The sequence below is a fragment of the Cibotium barometz genome, chromosome 23, assembly GCF_041138505.1.
Source record: "Cibotium barometz isolate CiBa-2024 chromosome 23, ASM4113850v1, whole genome shotgun sequence".
NCBI classification, from domain to species: domain Eukaryota; kingdom Viridiplantae; phylum Streptophyta; class Polypodiopsida; order Cyatheales; family Cibotiaceae; genus Cibotium; species Cibotium barometz.
Genome location: NC_141068.1, coordinates 25,163,953 through 25,182,454, shown reverse-complemented (window position 1 = coordinate 25,182,454; position 18,502 = coordinate 25,163,953). Strand labels below are relative to the sequence as shown.

The 18,502-nt window shown below is 46.7% G+C and overlaps 1 protein-coding gene across 3 annotated transcripts; it reads right to left on the bottom strand.

Moving 5' to 3' along the window:
• Nucleotides 1-233: 233 nt before the first annotated feature.
• Nucleotides 234-18,155, bottom strand: LOC147625777 (uncharacterized). 3 transcript variants are annotated; one of them, XM_086817339.1, is made up of 7 exons: nucleotides 17,990-18,155; nucleotides 17,433-17,778; nucleotides 1,769-2,059; nucleotides 1,412-1,654; nucleotides 1,086-1,210; nucleotides 861-959; nucleotides 234-727 (listed from the first exon to the last, which is right to left on the bottom strand). In XM_086817339.1, the coding sequence occupies exons 1-7, from the start codon at nucleotides 18,079-18,081 to the stop codon at nucleotides 313-315; spliced, it is 1,611 nt and encodes a 536-aa protein (XP_086673465.1). In that variant the 5' UTR covers nucleotides 18,082-18,155; the 3' UTR covers nucleotides 234-312. The 3 variants fall into 3 exon arrangements, with proteins under 3 accessions (XP_086673465.1, XP_086673464.1, XP_086673463.1); XM_086817338.1 differs by having other exon boundaries at nucleotides 17,433-17,906; nucleotides 17,990-18,154; XM_086817337.1 differs by having other exon boundaries at nucleotides 17,433-17,832; nucleotides 17,990-18,154.
• Nucleotides 18,156-18,502: the final 347 nt, after the last annotated feature.

Sequence of the window (18,502 nt, the reverse complement as noted above, 5' to 3'; positions counted from 1 at the left end):
AACTTTTACAAACTCACTGTGCTTGGGCTTTAAGAGGTTAGGTCTCAAGGAAGCACCCCCTGGTAAGAGACTTCTCATATGGAAGACGAAACCCAAGAGAAACCACCCCCAGTAAGATGGGCCCAATTTCCATGCAAGGCTAGGTTGGAAGATTTCCAACCAGTTGCAATTTTGGAGATGCAAGAAAAGAAAAAAAATAACAGGCTTCTTTGTGGTTGCCAAGTGAACAAGGATTCAGAGTAGGCAAGGAGCTAGCAACTGGTTACTAATTTCAAAGTACGTGGAAACAGGCCCATGGTGTAGTTCCATGTCTCACAATAGGCTATCAAGGAATTCCAAAACCTCCTCCCTTCTGTTCGAGGCTGCGGACAAGGCCAATAGGGTATTCTGTGCCCTACCATCCAGAGCAAGGCCTGTGGCAATCATCTTCTTGAACCAAGACATGGCTCTATCTAGACTATCATACCTTCCAAACGCCTGAAGCATTATCATAAAGACAGTTTGGTTAGCTTTTATTTGCTGCCTAAGCATTTCTTCATACTTCTTTACCATCCCATCTAGATCCCCTTTTTCAGCATAGCCTTTGATTAGAGTGCCATAGGTTACTATGTTCGGCTCAACCCCTGCTAGCTTCATCCGCTCCAAGACCTTCTCGGCCTTTTCCATGTTGGAAACGTTCACATATGCATTCATCAAAGTGGTGAAGGAGCGTACGTCTGGGCTGCATCTGTTATAAGCAGCAGTAGAGATCAAGATAGTCAATACCATACAACAACTCAGAACATGACCATGCGCCCACCCATACACAGAAACCTGCACCTACACCCACACACACAACATTCCTCCATACATGGTTTTACCTTTCACGTCTCATTTCTTTGAGTACAGACTCAGCCTCTTTGACCATTTTGCAATTAGCATACGCATCCAACAATATATTGTAAACAGTGCAATTCGGCCTGCATGCGAAGCAGCATTACATAATTTTTGAAGTCTTTTCACTTTCAGGTAAAACTCACTTATAATGCCAAGACAAGCCAGCCTGTGTCTGCAAAGATATGACCTTGCTCACAACCAAAATACACCTGATTCCTGAAGCAACCATTGTTTTGAAAAAATATTGTGCCTCTTCGCCTCTTCGAGCCTTAGAAAAGGCATTCAGCCGAGAAGCATAGCTGACAACATCAGGTTTAATGTTGGCGTGCCGCATCTGCCATGAGCAAATACCTGTCAGATAGCAAGAAAAATATATATCAGAGCACCCCACTACATAAAATGAAGATCTACCTTACTCACCCTCTTCTTTCAAGTGTCTCCTTTTAAGCCCATGCATAAACTCGAACATCCTATACCCTCTCCTCTTCCCCAGCATAGTTCAAGAGAGGTTTCTTTTGAACAGTGTATTATATACCTGGCGGAAGACATTCTCTGCATCTTTTACGGAGGGTTGGCAAGAAAGCAAGCTGTTGAACGTCACAACTGACAAGGGAGTATCCAATGACTTCATTTTTCTCCACAACCGCATGGCTTCCTCGATCTTCCCACATTTTCCATAAGAATGGATCATCAAGTTGAACAGCTTTTGGTCCGGTTTAACAATATTGTCTCCTTCTAGATTCTCAAATATTCTCTCTGCATCTTTATGCTTCCCTCCCTGATACAAAAGGAACGAAAATCCATTATACCCATAGCAAGAGAATCAAAAAGCAAAAAAAAAAAAACGCAATGCATGATGTTAAGAAAGGAGCGCGCCTCCCATTTTATTTACCTTGACAAAAGCTCCAATCATTGTTTGGTATGTGAGTGCCGTGGGTGTCGGTCCTTCTTCCTGCATTTCGTTTAGGATGCCCTCTGCCTCATATAATAGTCCCTTTTTCCCATAAGCTTCAATGAGGGATGTATACGATGCAACATTTGGTTGCAATCCAGACTCTTTCATACTACTAATTATTTTCTTCACTTTCTCGGGTTCACCCATTTTTCCATATGCAGCAATAAGGAGATTATAATCCAGCTCACTGAATGTCCACCAGTTCTGCTGCTTGAGCCATCCAATTATCTATAGAAAGCATTATAAACCAGTCAAAAGAGCCAAATTGAAGAAAAAAACCTTGCCTATACCACTCATGAGCTCCTTTGTCCCTCTCTCTTCCAGTCCCCCATTTCTTTACTTTTTACCCCTCCACTTCATCAGGTACTCATCATAAGAACTCCTTGAGTGCTTAGTACGTTGATCTAGAACTAACTCCAGTTCTTTAGGAATGTTCTCAGTTTGCTCTTCTCAAACCAGTTCCTCTAAAGGAAACACTTAGTCTGAAACTATTTGGCCCTCCTAGCTCTTTTTCACATGATGGAACACATGCCCGGACACTTGGACAGATTGATGAAAGCATGGAAACAGGCTTCATGAAGTTGGCACAGGAACAAGCACCAATTTTGTTCAAAAACAGGGAAAAGTAGAAAAAGTCAAACTGAGTTCACCGCAAGCCAAGGGCACCATTGGAAAGAGGAGACTAAGCCGAACCAAAAAGCTAAAGGGTGCTTTTCCAAAAAGCAGCTCCAGGGCCAAAAAGTAAGGCCCTGAAGCTAGAAAAGCATAAATCAAGAACTTTGGCAAAAGAGGGGCAAAATTTTATTATTACTAAAATATTAAAGCAAAAAGAGAAAAGCAGAGCATAAAGTATTGCTTTTGGCAAAAAGCAAGGCCCTCCCCAATTATAAAAGAAGCTAGAGCCCTCTTGTTTTGGGCATCAAGCGTGTGGAGAGCAAGGCTCATCTTTATCCACTCGCCGCCGCCGCTCAGCTCAGCCCCGACCGCCGCCAAGCTCAATTGCCCTAGAGCCACCGCCGCCCAGCTCAGCCCGGCCGCTGCCTGTGCAGCACCACCGCAGCCCATCTTTGAGATTCGGGATTTGGATTTAGACTTGGAGCTTGGACTTGGACTTGGAGCTTGGACTTGGAACTTGGGATTTGGACTTGAACTTGGACTTGGACTTGGACTTGGACTTGGACTTGGGCTTGGGCTTGGGCTTGGGCTTGGTCTTGGAGCTTGGAGCTTGGACTTGGAACTTGAGATTTGGACTTGGACGAACTTGGACTTGGATTTGGACTCGGAAATTGGACTTGGATTTGGACTTGGACTTGGACTTGGAACTTGGAACTTAGGCTTGGGATTTGGACTTGGACTTGGATTCATTCAATTTGGATTTGGATATTGGATCTGGTAGTAGCCCGGTGAGAGATACTTGTGGGTCATCCACGTGGTGTGCTCAGCATCAAAGATCTCGTGCCTCGACATCGACATCGACATCGACTTGGATATCCTACATCGGCATATCTGTTTGTTTTGTATTCATTGATTGTATTGATCCTGGCTAGCGTGCCCGTGGATTGTTCCTAAATAAATTCTTGAAAGGGGGCAGGGCTTGTTCCCCGCTCAACGTGGTGTATTGTGCAAGACCCCTATCCCCGTCTCTCACTCTCCCCTCTCTCTATATCTTTATCTCTTGGACACGTGGTTGAGCGCTGCACGCCCCACTAGGCTTACAGTGTCACAGCAAGATTTCTCTGAAGAAACTTTCTTGGGGTGATAAAGCCATGTCGAGAGACCAAGGGTATGAAACCGCCGCCATGACATCAATAGAGTACCGAGATTTTCAACAGTTTAGACAGTTTCTCCAAGATGAAGAATTCCTTGCAAGTCTTAGATCACGATTTCTACGGTTGTATTGAACGGATTTTAGAATAGAAATTTTCTTACCATCAAGAAAGATTCTTTTATGAAGTAAACCCGTTTATGTGAAACAAAGGATTAAGTGAACAAAGAAAATCCATGCTCCACCTTACGTAGGGCAAAGAAGCATACTGACTACAACTCAAGCTTTGGAAAGCTACTTTTATTAGGCCTTGTATGAGAAAGAACATTGAGTAATATGTTCGAGAATGTTTGGTTTTGTCATATGATCAATTTTATCAACAAAAGCTAGCAGGATTATTGCACCCATTGAATGTTCTATGGGAGAGTACTGCTATGGATTTTATCTTTGGATTGCTAAAGTCAGGGCATGATGGTATATGGACCTTTCGCAAGATACCAAGAAGATCAACCATGTTTGCTATTGGTTGGACCGTTCAGATCACTGGAGGATATAGACTGCCTTCCATGACAGTTTATGGAAACCATGTATAGGTTACTCCTAGAGGAGCCTGTTTTAGAGGATCCACCATGGGTGGGAGAACCAAAACAGATTGTGTTCCAATTTATGAGAAAAAGATGAAAGACAATGGTCAAAAAGTACTTCAGGGACTATCCAGATATACTACAAGATTATGAGCAAGTGTTTGGTCCAGATGTATTTGAAGTACAGATATGGACGTCTTGCGATGTAGACAGATTCAAGAGGGAGGGATGGTGCCTCTAGCCCCCTTCATTGTATATATATTGGACTGGAATTGATCATTATTCTGCTTATAATGGTTCTTTGGACATGCTCTAGTTTGGGTGGCAACGATACCCGATAGTAGCCCAAGGAGGAAGATTTGTATTTGGGTGGCAACAATGCCAGATGACCCATTGGACAGGAACGATGCCAAATATCTTGGACTTCATAGTCAGGCGGTCTAGTGACTAGATGGCCTTGGGCGAATTCTTGGGCAATCCCAATGACCAGATAGCCTTGAGCGAACTCTCAGGCGGTCCCAGTGACCAAATGGCCTTAGTCTGAGCGGTTTCCCTCGGGAGCCAGATAGCTCAGCACGGTTTTCGATGAAACCAGACACGACAATCCATGAAGAGAAGGATCATTACTTGTGCATTGCATACTGATGTATGTTTGAATTTCTTTGACTTTGTGTGCTCTTTTTCATGTGTGGACAATGCTTGGATTTATGGCATGTGAGAGTCCACTGGGCTCCAGACTACCAGGCCAGTACCTTGAGTACCCAGTAGACACGAATGATGCATACTTGTTTGTTGACTAGTTTCTATCTAGTTTTTGCAAAAGGTAAGTATGCATTTATTATGTGTGACAGGCCCTAAAGAAGTACCATCAAGAACAAAGCCATTCGTCAGAGATAAGACGTAGAGATGTTACCAAATGAGCAGATGACACCACAGATATGGGGAAAGACCAGATGCACAAGCTCACCCGATAGGGCTAGTACTGGGAAATATTTGAAACATATGGATGTACTTGATGTACTTAGAACACATTGGTATACATGGAACATATGGATGTGCTTGGAACACTTGTAGTCCGCAGTTGAGGATAACTGCGATATAAGAGGGAGGGATGTAACTATTTGGCCCTCCTAGCTCTTTTTCACATGATGGAACACATGCCCGGACACTTGGACAGATTGATGAAAGCATGGAAATAGGGTTCATGAAGTTGGCACAAGAAAAAGCACCAGTTTTGGTCAAAAATAGGCAAAAGTAGAAAAAGTCAAAGTGAGTTGACCGTGAGCCTAGGGCACCATTGGAAAGAGGAGACTGAGCACCCACACCACCACCACACATAGTGGAAGTGCGCTCTCACACGACGAGATCACAAGCAGCTACCATACCACATCACATAACCAAACTAATACTGCTAACCATACTAACAAATCTCCACAAGGTTCAATATTTCAACACTCAGTGCCCAAGCAACTTCTTGCAGCCCAAGGCTACTATGAGGGAGCATCTCCATTGTGGATCCCCAAAAGGTCCCACCATCCCCCTCACCACAACAGGCATCCAAAGTTTATTGTCCCCAGTGTAGGCCCCCCATTCACCAACCTCAAGCTTACAGGGTACATGATCGACGTAAACCTACACGCTCTCCTAGGCATTCTGACCCTTGACCGAACCCTAAACCCATGCACTCAACCCTTCAGTGGATCCCAAAATCTCTTCTCCGTGCCTGACATTACTATGAAGGCAATCAGACCATATGGATCCCCAAACCTCTCCAACCTAATCTTGTACCTCGTGGCACACCACAGTCACCTACCCTTCAATGGGTATCCAAGGCAACATCCGCAGTCAAGATTTCTAAAGACAAAGGGAAGCATAAAGTCCTATGTGACACAACACTCAATGCCTTCTTGACATGCATAACATCTGTAGCATGATCTCCTGTGACAATCAAGTCATCAACATAGATGACAAACCAAAAAGCTAAAGGGCGCTTTTCCAAAAAGCAACTCCAGGGCCAAATAACAAGGCCTTGAAGCTAGAAAAGCATAAATCAAGAACTTTGGCAAAAGATGAGCAGTATTTTATTATTACTAAAAAAAGCAAAGCATTAAGTATTGCTTATGGCAAAAAGAAAGGCCCTCCCTAAGAATAAAAGAAGCTAGAGCCCTCTTGTTTTGGACATTAAGCTTGTGGAAAGCAAGGAGACCCTCATCGTCATCCACTCGCCGTCTCGCCGCCACTCAGCCCAGCCCAACCCAGCCCGGCCACCACTCAGCCTGGCTACCCTAAAGCCACCGCCGCCTAGCTCAACCCAACCGCCGCTTGTGCAGCGTCGCTGTCCATCTTTGAGATTCGAAATTTGGATTTAGACTTGGAGCTGGGGCTGGGGCTGGGGCTGGGGCTTGGGCTTGGGCTTGGGCTTGGGCTTGGGCTGGGGCTGGGGCTGGGGCTGGGGCTGGGGCTGGGGCTTGGGCTTGGGCTTGGGCTTGGGCTTGGGCTTGGGCTTGGGCTTGGGCTTGGGCTTGGAGATTCGACTTGGAACTTGGGATTTGGACTTGCACTTGGACTTGGAACTTGGACTTGGATTTGGAACTTGGAGCTTGGACTTGGAACTTGGATTTGGAATCATTCAATTTGGATTTGGATATTGGATCTGGTACTAGCCCAGTGAGAGATACTTGTGGGTCATCCCCGTGGTGTGCTCGGCATCAAAGATCTCGTGCCTCGACATCGATGTCACGTGCATCCCGCACTTGGATGCCACGTAGACATTTCTGTACAGAAGGTGCAGGACCTGGGATGGCGAACTGGTCCCATGTGAGCCCAGTCCGGGACGAGTCAGCCAGGGATCCATCTCAGTCGTCCGAGGTCAGGTGTGCATTGTCCTGCACATGAAGCAGTGCCAGTCCGCGCTGTGAGTCTCCCTCTGGAATGATGTCAGATGTGCTGTGTATCTGGTTTGCAACTGGATGCCAGGCCTCTGTAGGCATGTAGGTTTGCATGTAGAGATGGGGCCAGCCCATAGGGCTACCCCAGTGCAAGGATTTGCATTTGCATTCTTAGTATGGGCATGGGGGAGGTGTAGAACCACCCCCAAGGGGCCAGGAGAGCCCAAGATATGCCCACCAGCCATGGCATGGGCTGGAAGGGGCTGTCGGCCAGCTTTCAAGCTGCTGGACAGGCAGCCTACAGGTCTATTACCCCACCCAGCTAGTCGGCCAGGTGTAGGGAGCAATCCCACACCCATGCGTTGACTGTCCAGCAGCCAGGGTGCTGCCCAGAAGCATGCGCAGGCTGGACTGCAGGGAAAATAGTGTGAAAACACTTTATTGGAATAAACACAGTCGTGGAGCTTTTATTAGCTGGCCGACTGGATGAAGGGAGGGGTATAAAAGCCCAGCCAAGATCTCAGTGGGATCATCTCACAATTCACCAAGAGCTCCAAGCAACCAAGGGCCAGGACAGCCAAGAACATTGCTAAAGCTAAGGGGTGAAGGACTGAAGGTCAAGGGCAGGTTTTCCAGCCAAGAAAAGGTCAAGTACTTTGTTTTTGTTTCAGATTTACATCATTCTAATAAAGCAAATACACCATCCGTGGTGGGGGCCCTACAGAGGGTAATTGGGACCCAATACTGTGTCCTCTCCATCTCCCCCTTCTCTCTCTATTTTCTGCACATAGTCTTTCAGTTTGTGCGTTAATTCCGTCGCGAAAAGAGTGCTGATTTCTGAGTTTTGAAGTACCGATCCTTCTCCGAAGCTTCCGCATATTACAGTGGTATCAGAGCTCACTTCAAGGACAAAGATTCAGCAAAGAAAACCAGAAAATTTTTTCGCTCGTGTGGTTGGTTTTTAGACGCCGGTGGACTACCCCTTTCGGAGTGACTCCTGTCCCTCGAAGGACGGTTGGTTTTAGCCTCCGGAAGCCTCCGGAAGTCTCCCACACAGATAGTGGATGGTCAGATTGCGTTCCGGAAAGGAACTGCATTTTCCCGCTATGGCGAACTTCGGCGACGAGAGAGAACCAGAACCATGGGACCAGAGTGCACCCAGCAGCCCAGCTAGGGCACCCGGCTTGAGTGTACAAGACATGTTCCAGCAGATGATGCGAGCAATCGCAGATCAGACAACCAAGTTGGATGAGCAGAAGGCGCGGATTTTGGCTCTGGAGGAGCGTTCTCGCTCTCCAGCGTCGCGTTTTCCATCTCCTCCTCCCTCTCCTTCCGTCTCCCAGATACCAGATCCTCGTCACAGGGACCCTCTCGAGGGGTCACAGCCGCAGCCAAGCTCCTGGCTTGAGAGGCAGATGCGTGCATTGGAGATTCGACAACGCGAAGACGACGCCATGCGACGAGTGGAACACGAGCGTTACCTCCGAGCTTTGGATGCCAGATTGACACCGGCGGCGCCCTCGAATCATTTTCCCGAGAAAATGAATTTTAGTAAGTATAATGGTAAACTCGATCCCACTACTCTGTATTCATGGTTACATCAATTTGAAGCTTACTTTGCCGCAGTTAGGAAAACGGATATTGACAAAGTGATCTTAGCCAGTTGGTATTTGGAAGGTGAGGCCATTCCTTGGTGGACTCAGTGGGCTCATGCCCACACCAGATCAGGTATGGCAGCTTATGGGTGGGACGAGTTCGTCCGTGACCTTAAGCAGCGGTTTTTACCGCCCCACTACCTTGAGCGACTCGAAGACGAGTTCAGGGGAGCGCGTCAGAACGCGCAACCAGTCCTTCAGTTTGCCAATAGAATTTCGACCTTGTGTCTACAATTAGGCTTATCTGATTCGGACAAGAAAGGGCAGTTTTTGTATGGCCTGGACACGCAAATCCAATGGGAGGTGCGTATGTTTAGACCAGCCACCTTTGAGGACGCACTCTCGCTTGCGCAGAGTGCAGAAATGAAACACAATGGTGGCAAACCCAAGACTTCCCAGCCGGCTTCTCCCAAGGCTAACGCCTCGGGGGGCAAAGCCAGAACCAGACGGGGTCTTCCCCAGGACAGAGCCCGGGAGCCTCTGGCTCCAAGAACTCGAACAATGCGTCTAAGCTTACTCCAGACCAGAAAGCGGAGGCAGGCAAGACAGGTGGCAAGTTGAGTGCTGAGGAGCTTGCTCAGTACAGGAAGGAGGGTAGATGTTACTTTTGTCACACAAAAGGACATACTTCTCGGGATTGTCCGAAGAAGCCTCCAAAGCCCGCCGCCGCCTCCACAGCTTCCGTGGTGAGCACAGCTCCCACACAGACCCCAGCGGCTACCCCTAGTTCTTCAAACCCCGGTGCTTCAGTTGGAGCAATTATTAGCCGGGAGCTCGAAGATAAGCAGAAGGGCGCCCATGACCAGGAGTATGAGCGCAACGAATTGCTCAAGTCCTTTGGCTACATCGGTGGCCAGAGAGTCGTTGTCTTGTTTGACAGCGGCAGCACGGAGAATGTGATCACGGAAGAGGCCGCTAGGCGTGCCCGTTTCGAGCTAACTCCGGTGGATAAACAAGTTGAGGGATTTAGCACAGGTATGACAACGAGCGTCAAGTATGAAGCTCTAGGTGCTAAGTTAGTGATTCAGGGCATAGAGTTTGTGCGTTACGTTATGGTTGCCCCTCTTGTAGGAGCAGACATAATTTTGGGTATCCAGTGGTTTCACAAGTTTCTTCCTGATGTCAAGTGGAACAAGCACACGTTCCAGATTGATCGGAATGTGTCAAACACCCCGGTGACCATTAAGTGTGAGCCAGGTATTCCAAACTTTCCGCTCATAAGCCACTTGCAGGCTAAGCGAGCAGTCAGGAAAGGCGCACAGTGTGCGATGATTTACATCCAGACAGCCCAGACGGTGGCCAATGCTTCCGAGAAGTACTCGGTTCTCCATGAAAAGTTCCAGAAGATTTTTCTTCGGGACAGTCTCCCTCCCCAGCTTCCCCCGTCCAGACCGGAGGATCACAAGATTGATCTCCTCCCAGGCTCGGAACCCCCGAGCAAGTTTCCGTATCGCCTTTCTAAGGCAATGGAATCGGAGTTGGACCGCCAACTCCAAGAATTGTTGCAAGCTGGCTTCATCCGCCCCAGCGTGTCGCCATTTGCAGCACCGATCTTATTTGTCAAGAAGAAAGATGGGTCTTCTCGGTTGTGTGTCGATTATCGTGCACTCAACAAGCTGACTATCAAGAGCAGATTCCCGATGCCTCGAATCGACTATATTCTCGAGAGGCTGAATGGAGCTAAGGTGTTCTCTAAATTGGATTTAAAGAGTGGGTACCACCAGGTTCGGATTGTTGAGGGGGACATCCCCAAGACAGCTTTCCGTACAGAACGGGCCCACTATGAATTTGTGGTCATGCCATTTGGTTTGACGAACGCCCCAGCTACATTTAACCGCATGATGATGCGTATTTTCCGGGAGTTGATTGGAGTGTGTGTGTTCATATTTCTGGACGACATACTCATATTTTCAGCTACAGTTGAGCAGCATGACATTGATGTGGAGAAAGTCCTTAAGTTGCTGGAAAGCAACGAGCTCTATATCAATGAAAAAAAGTCAGAATTTTATCTGTTCCAGGTACATTACTTGGGATATATAATCAGTGCCGAAGGCATTCGACTTGATCCGGCTAAAGTAGCCGAGATTGTTAACTGGGAAGTACCTCAGACTGCTTATGACATTAGATCATTTGTGGGTATATGCCAGGCATATTCCACCCACATTGACAAGTTTTCTGATCTCTCGGCAGATCTCACCGATCTGCTAAAGGATGTGACAACAAGGAGGCAAAAGATTCGAATGACTCCACGAGCGTTGGAGGCATTCCAGAACCTCAAGGTGGCTTTATCAGAAGCGCCTTGTTTAGCCCTTGCCTCGTGGGACGAACCATTTCAGGTGATCACCGATGCGAGTAACATCGCAATTGGAGGTGTATTGCAACAGAATGGTCATCCAGTAGCTTACATGTCTCGTAAGTTACTGCCCGCTGAAAAGAACTACTCAGTCTATGATCGTGAACTCCTAGCAGTTATACAGGCCTTGAAACATTGGAAACATTTCCTGTATGGCCGTGACTTCGAGGTTCGCACTGACCATCAGGCATTGCGCTGGATTCAGACGATGCCAAGTGCACAGTGGAGTGATCGACAACACCGCTGGAGTCAGATATTCCAGCAGTTTGGTGGCATGATTGAGTACCTTCCAGGAAAGGCCAATCCAGTGGCCGATGCTTTGAGCAGGAAGGGACAAGTATCCGCGATTCATACCACTAGACTGGACCTTGTTGGTACAGGACTAGAAGACATGAAGCACACGTACGCGGATTCCGAGGAATTCGGTACGCAGTGGGAACAGGCATTGGATGCCACAGGACCATGCTATTTTCTGATACGCGATGGTTGGCTTTACTACAAAGGCCGACTTTGTGTCAGGAAATCATTCCGGGCAGCTCTTCTCCATGATGCCCATGACGCCATTACAGGTGGTCATAGGGGCATGAATTCGACTTTGGAGAAATTAGAACGGCAATACTATTGGCCAAAGATGAGGCGTGATGTGTTTACATATGTACAACGCTGTGACATTTGTCAAAAGGTGAAAGCTCCTCGTGGAAAGAAGGTAGGGTTGTTACAGCCTTTGCCAATTCCTGAGGGTCCTTTCCAAGACATTTCGATGGACTTTGTCACAAATCTGCCTCCCAGTCCGAGTAAGCGTAATACACAGTGTTTGACTATTGTTGACAGGTTCAGCAAATTTGTGATGCTTATTCCTTGCAGGGCCAATGTGACCGCCGAGGATGTTGCCCAGCTATTCATTCGGCATTGGTACCCGATTGGTGGGATTCCTAGGACCATAGTGTTAGACCGAGATGCCAAGTTTACCAGTCATTTTTGGAGGGCATTGTTTGATAATTTTGGTACTAAGTTGAATTTTTCCAGTGCATTCTACCCACAGACAGATGGCCAGACAGAGATATACAACCAGTTGGCCTTTGATGTGCTGAAGTGTTATGTCCACGATCAGCAAGGTAAGTGGGAATCGTTTTTGCCTTTAGTTCAAGCTGTTTTGAATGACTCTTTTTCTTCAGCTATTGGCAGGACTCCATATGAGGCAGCGTTTGGAAGGCCTTTCCAGTCGTTGTTAACCAGGACTTCGTCTTCAGTACCGGAGGCGAACAGAGTGACGGAGTCTTACCAGGAGATCCTAGAGTCCGTTAAAGACAGATTGGCTAAAGCGCAAGAGGCCTACACTCGACAGGCCAATAAAGACCGAAGGGACATGAAGTTTTCGGAAGGAGATTGGGTATATCTTCGGATTATGAAGCAAAGATTAAAGCAGGTGGGCAAGCGATGCCCAAAGTTGTCTTTCAGGAGCTTCGAACCATTCCCCATCCGGAAAAAGATTAATGAGGTGTCTATGCAGTTAAAGCTACCTCCGAGTTGGACTATGCACGATGTATTTCATGTCAGTTGGTTGAAGCCATATGCAGGTCCACCCCCTTCAGAGGTCAAAGACAAAGCAGAACCAGACATCATTGATGAAGCAGAAGTAATGGTTCCAGAACAAATCCTTCCGCACCGTTTCAAGCATGGCTCAGGCCGAAGACTACGACAGTTCCTCACGAAGTTTCAAGACCGAGGAACTCATGAAGCGGTATGGCTCGACAAAGAATTTTTCGAAGACTATCCGGCTTTATTGACGGATTATTTGGAGGCTATGCAGCTTCCGTCAAGTTAAGCAGAAGGGGATGTCACGTGCATCCCGCACTTGGATGCCACGTAGACATTTCTGTACAGAAGGTGCAGGACCTGGGATGGCGAACTGGTCCCATGTGAGCCCAGTCCGGGACGAGTCAGCCAGGGATCCATCTCAGTCGTCCGAGGTCAGGTGTGCATTGTCCTGCACATGAAGCAGTGCCAGTCCGCGCTGTGAGTCTCCCTCTGGAATGATGTCAGATGTGCTGTGTATCTGGTTTGCAACTGGATGCCAGGCCTCTGTAGGCATGTAGGTTTGCATGTAGAGATGGGGCCAGCCCATAGGGCTACCCCAGTGCAAGGATTTGCATTTGCATTCTTAGTATGGGCATGGGGGAGGTGTAGAACCACCCCCAAGGGGCCAAGAGAGCCCAAGATATGCCCACCAGCCATGGCATGGGCTGAAAGGGGCTGTCGGCCAGCTTTCAAGCTGCTGGACAGGCAGCCTACAGGTCTATTACCCCACCCAGCTAGTCGGCCAGGTGTAGGGAGCAATCCCACACCCATGCGTTGACTGTCCAGCAGCCAGGGTGCTGCCCAGAAGCATGCGCAGGCTGGACTGCAGGGAAAATAGTGTGAAAACACTTTATTGGAATAAACACAGTCGTGGAGCTTTTATTAGCTGGCCGACTGGATGAAGGGAGGGGTATAAAAGCCCAGCCAAGATCTCAGTGGGATCATCTCACAATTCACCAAGAGCTCCAAGCAACCAAGGGCCAGGACAGCCAAGAACATTGCTAAAGCTAAGGGGTGAAGGACTGAAGGTCAAGGGCAGGTTTTCCAGCCAAGAAAAGGTCAAGTACTTTGTTTTTGTTTCAGATTTACATCATTCTAATAAAGCAAATACACCATCCGTGGTGGGGGCCCTACAGAGGGTAATTGGGACCCAATACTGTGTCCTCTCCATCTCCCCCTTCTCTCTCTATTTTCTGCACATAGTCTTTCAGTTTGTGCGTTAATTCCGTCGCGAAAAGAGTGCTGATTTCTGAGTTTTGAAGTACCGATCCTTCTCCGAAGCTTCCGCATATTACAATCGACATCGACTTGGATATCCTACATCGGCATATTTGTTTGTTTTGTATTCATTGATTGTATCGATCCTAGCCAGCGTGCCCGTGGATTGTTCCTGAATAGATTCCTGAAAGGGAGCGGGACATGTTCCCCACTCAGTGTGGTGTATTGTGCAAGATCCCTATTCCCTTCTCTCTCTCTATATCTTTATCTCTCTCCCCTCTCTCTCTATATCTTTATCTCTTGGACACATGATTGAGTCTGTCACTGCACGCCCCGCTCGGCTTACATAGTCCAAGTCACCCAATTTTTCCTTTAGTTGATTGGCATGAAAAACTCAATGGATCAACGATCCAAGTGGTAAGCAACATCACTTATCTTCCTCGTGATTTGAAATGATCCACAATACTTGGAAGACAACTTGTAATGTTTTCGTGTATGCATGGTCTTGGAATCCTTTGGTATTTTCAAGAATACAATTTGTCCACCTCCAAGATTCTTGAAGATCTACGTTAGTTAGCATAAGATTGAGCTCTTTCCTAAGCTGTTCTTGCACTCTCCTTGGCTAACTTAGGCATCTCTTGCATATCTTGCAGAAAATCTAAAGCTTACCTATTTGGATCTTACTCAATTCAATTGCAAGGTCCATCTTCCCATTGAACTAGAAGCTTCAATAATTGAGCTCATTCCTCACAAGGCATGGAGGAAGAACTCGGCAAACTGGTAGTCCCAGTGGGTAAAGGCGAGCGGGAACTATCCAGAGAATTCAGTGGAGAGAGACTCCACGAAGGAGACCGTCAGTGATGTGAACTGCGTCTCTCCTACCGACTACATGCAAGTGTGGAATGATGACTGCTAGACTCGGAGCGAAGCTCATCCAGTAAATCCTTGCCTGCATCCAAAGAAGTGAAAAATCCTCCTCCAGAAAGTTTTGCCACTTTGTCCTCAGAATTGTCCAACACTTGCTCTAAAGCTCGGGCCCTTGAAGGTTCCAGATTCGCAAAACTAGGTGCTCGAGGCGCGACTCCATCCTATCGAGATGGGCAGATATAGTCTCCATTTTAGCCGCTACTCATCCATGGATGCCTTCATGCTAAGAAGCAAATCAGTGAGTTGTGAATCCACGACAAATACGAAGTGATCAAGGACCAAGTGAGGGATTTCCCCCTGCATGATGAGGAAAGGGTGTTAAGATTCTAGAAATGGGATTGATCATGGTGAAGGACATGGATTAAGCATAAGATTAAGGTGGATTAAACCACACTAAAAACTTCATGACTAGAGAGAGAGGGAGATTGCACACTCAACACTATTCCCTTGTATTGCATATCACAATGAACCATACAATGATATAGGCTCTCAAGCCTTATCCCACTTTACACATCATCATCCATGTGGCAACTCCTTTTCCACTCTTTTGGTCAACACACACACCATGCAATATTACATGTGGCATTTCTATCTCACCACAATATCTTGCACCCCTAGGGTGCTTTCCCACATACACACATACACACAATATCTTGCACCTCTAGGGTGCTTTCCCACATACACACAACACCGCGATTACATCTCTCAACACCCCCTCTTAATCGAGGTGTTCCACAACTCACCATCATCCATCATCCATACAATGTAGCATTGCACAAACGCAATCGCTATCTCTCAACACTCCCCCTCAATGATACATTGCAATATTACATGTGGCATTTCTATCTCACCACAATATCTTGCACCCCTAGGGTGCTTTCCCACATACACACATACACACAATATCTTGCACCTCTAGGGTGCTTTCCCACATACACACAACACCGCGATTACATCTCTCAACAAAGGGTTTGATGGGCAAGAAGCACAATATACCCCAATTAACCCACGTGCAATGAAGAGACCCCAAATATTCACTTTCCCCAAACCCAAATTAACCCAGGTACAATAAAGAGAACCCAAATATTCACTTTCCTCAAACCCGAACTTGTGCACTCTTGGAATCTAGGTGTTATTGGAATCTAGGTGCTCTACTCTATCTACGCAGTCAACGCACACGGATGAAACGAAATTTGCAAGTTTCCGAGGCTCCAATACCAACAATTTGCAATTCGTTAAACTAGATTCTCATTTTGCATAATCTTGCGTATGGACCATGCCTAGAATGACCTTCAGACCTACCCTTATAAAGGAGGTGTCTATAGGACTACTCGGCCAACTACCAACTAGGCCAAATGAACATGACCACAAAAGGATGTGCCCAAACTGTCCACACCTCTCCGGACCATGGGCGCCTAGCTGCCCACTATCCCGGTGCACGAAACGTTGCACTCTTGGTCCAAACACGCCCCTGGAACTTGCCAACAGGTGGCTGCAAGGGAAAATCATGTCTATGTGCAACTCCTCCTTTAAAAACCTCAAAACCTAGAGGGTTTTTTCATCATCATACTATGTTTTTGGATGTTTTTTAAATATTTATAATCAATGAAAATATTGATTTTTGAAACCTCAAAACCTTGAGGCTGAGGGACAAAACCTTTCAAAACAAAGCCTCCAAAACCTCGAACCGAAAAAACTTCAAAACGTTTCTTGTGACTATAGGCACAAGTGCATATGCCAAGCACCAAAAACATGCGTGGTTTGCGCTTTTGTATAGGTGTCCAGATTAGGGTTTGCATTTTTGCATTTGCAACCAGCTTTGTGCATGTGCCATAAGCTTCCTACATAGATCTTGCATATAGCAATAGTTTGCATGCAAAAAGGGGTCAAGTCTTAGTGTGCAACCCATCAAAGGTGTGTTTCTCTTCATGGTAGGCATGGCTTCCAAAGTGAAATCTACTTGGGAACAGCATATTCTGCAAGAAGCGTAACGGGCATTCTGCGAAGCTCAGCAAAGAGAGGAACAACAAGTTCGATGCCTAAAGATCTTGAAGAACATGATGGAAATTTTCATGAGTTTCGAAAAAGGGAATGTCACATGCACACCTTAATCTAGTGCCACGTGGATATTCATCAAGGGTAAGTTTAGACAGAGGTAGGATGTGGGTAGATTGGTTCAGTTTTGGCAGCCCAATAGGCACACCCAGGTTCCCAGGGCATGCACCAATAGTTGGGACAAATTTTGGGCATAATACAGACACATATAATGACATTTTTTATGATATTTTGGAGCCTGAAAGACAGGATGCCAATCAAAACAAAGGATGCTAAGTAGCACGAGCTCAAGAGCCAAGCAAGTATGTTTCATGCAAGTAGCCTAAAGCCATACAAATGACAGCCTAGGTATTGCGTTTCAGACGAAAGCCAGCCTGGAGGCCAAGTGTAAGGAGAGGTTTTAGGTCCAATGTAGATCACCCACCACAAATTCAAGCAGCAGAAGGCAAGAGTTTTGTATGGGCCAATTTCAATGTCTTCACATATCTAGCACTTCATTTGATGGTATGGACGTATGTAACCCACCTTTTTGACCACCAAATTTCAAGTGCCTACCAATAGAAAGACCAATAACTCACCTCAGTGATAAATTTCCACTCTTTGAGCTTCTTGAACCGCATGAGGGTGCCCACCACTGTCGCCTTGGACAGTCTCCCTGCTTTTTTGTAGACTTTAAGCACTGGTACAGGAGTGCCTGTCTCCTCGATGTCCGTCATCATTTTGGTCCACGTGGCCTGTGGGTCCGGCTCAGATTTCCTGGATGTGGGCGCCCTCAAAATTTTCTTGGGCACTACTCCTGCAGTCTTGCAAGCAGTAAGCTGTTTGGCCCCTCCAGCTTGTTGGGCTTCTTTCACACTCACTTGCATAACTGTGCAGCCTCTGTTGCAGCCATTCGACCTGTATACTGATGGACCCTTTCTTTTCCTGCAAGGTTTTGCTAGGTTTTTCTCTGAGCAAGAGGCAATTGTGGAGGAAAAGCTGAAACAGAAAAAGATTATTTCCATAGCTATCCATACGGTGTGGTGTTTAAGAGCTTGGCATCTACCCATTTTCTGCATTAACAACAGAATTGAGAAAGTTCGAAGAGATAGGAAATAGCTCGATTGGAAAAGCTCACACGGATGGGGAAGTTCACCTGAGATTGTGCATTCGGCTGAGGCGACTAGCTTCCACCGTGCTCATTGTTATGGATCTTCGCACCCAGCATCTGTCATAGCATGCATGCATATCACAGTCTGCGCATCCTCCTCTGCTGAAAAGGCCTCAGATTTAATGAGATTAATAGTTTTTGGTCCTGCCTTAAGTGGAGGACCTCGTAACTATGTGACATGCCATGTGTCAACGAGGATCTATGGCTAGAAAGAGGCGTCTCGATTGGCATTGAATTAGCACCGTCGAATCTTAAGTGAACTAGGGGTGAACTAGGGATAAAGTACATCGTATGAATCCACGTGTCCAATAAATTTACGACTATAAACGTATGGTAGTAATGGAATGAGAAGACTTTCATCTTTAGGTTCTGCAAAACTCCCTCCACCATAGGCCACGACATGGTATCGTCAACCATTTTTACAATGAGGTTCATCTGATTTAAGACTGGTTTTTTCCATTTTTCCCAACATTGCTTTGTGGCAATACTTACTCCGGC

Excerpts from the sequence above, each read along its gene's own strand:
- LOC147625777 (XM_086817337.1), bottom strand. The coding sequence starts at position 18,081 with ATGCATGCATGCTATGACAGATGCTGGGTGCGAAGATCCATAACAATG. Across the intron at positions 1,655-1,768 it reads TGATTGGAGCTTTTGTCAAG|GGAGGGAAGCATAAAGATGC; the intron begins GTAAATAAAATG and ends CTTTTGTATCAG. Across the intron at positions 960-1,085 it reads ATGGTTGCTTCAGGAATCAG|GCCGAATTGCACTGTTTACA; the intron begins GTGTATTTTGGT and ends CTTCGCATGCAG.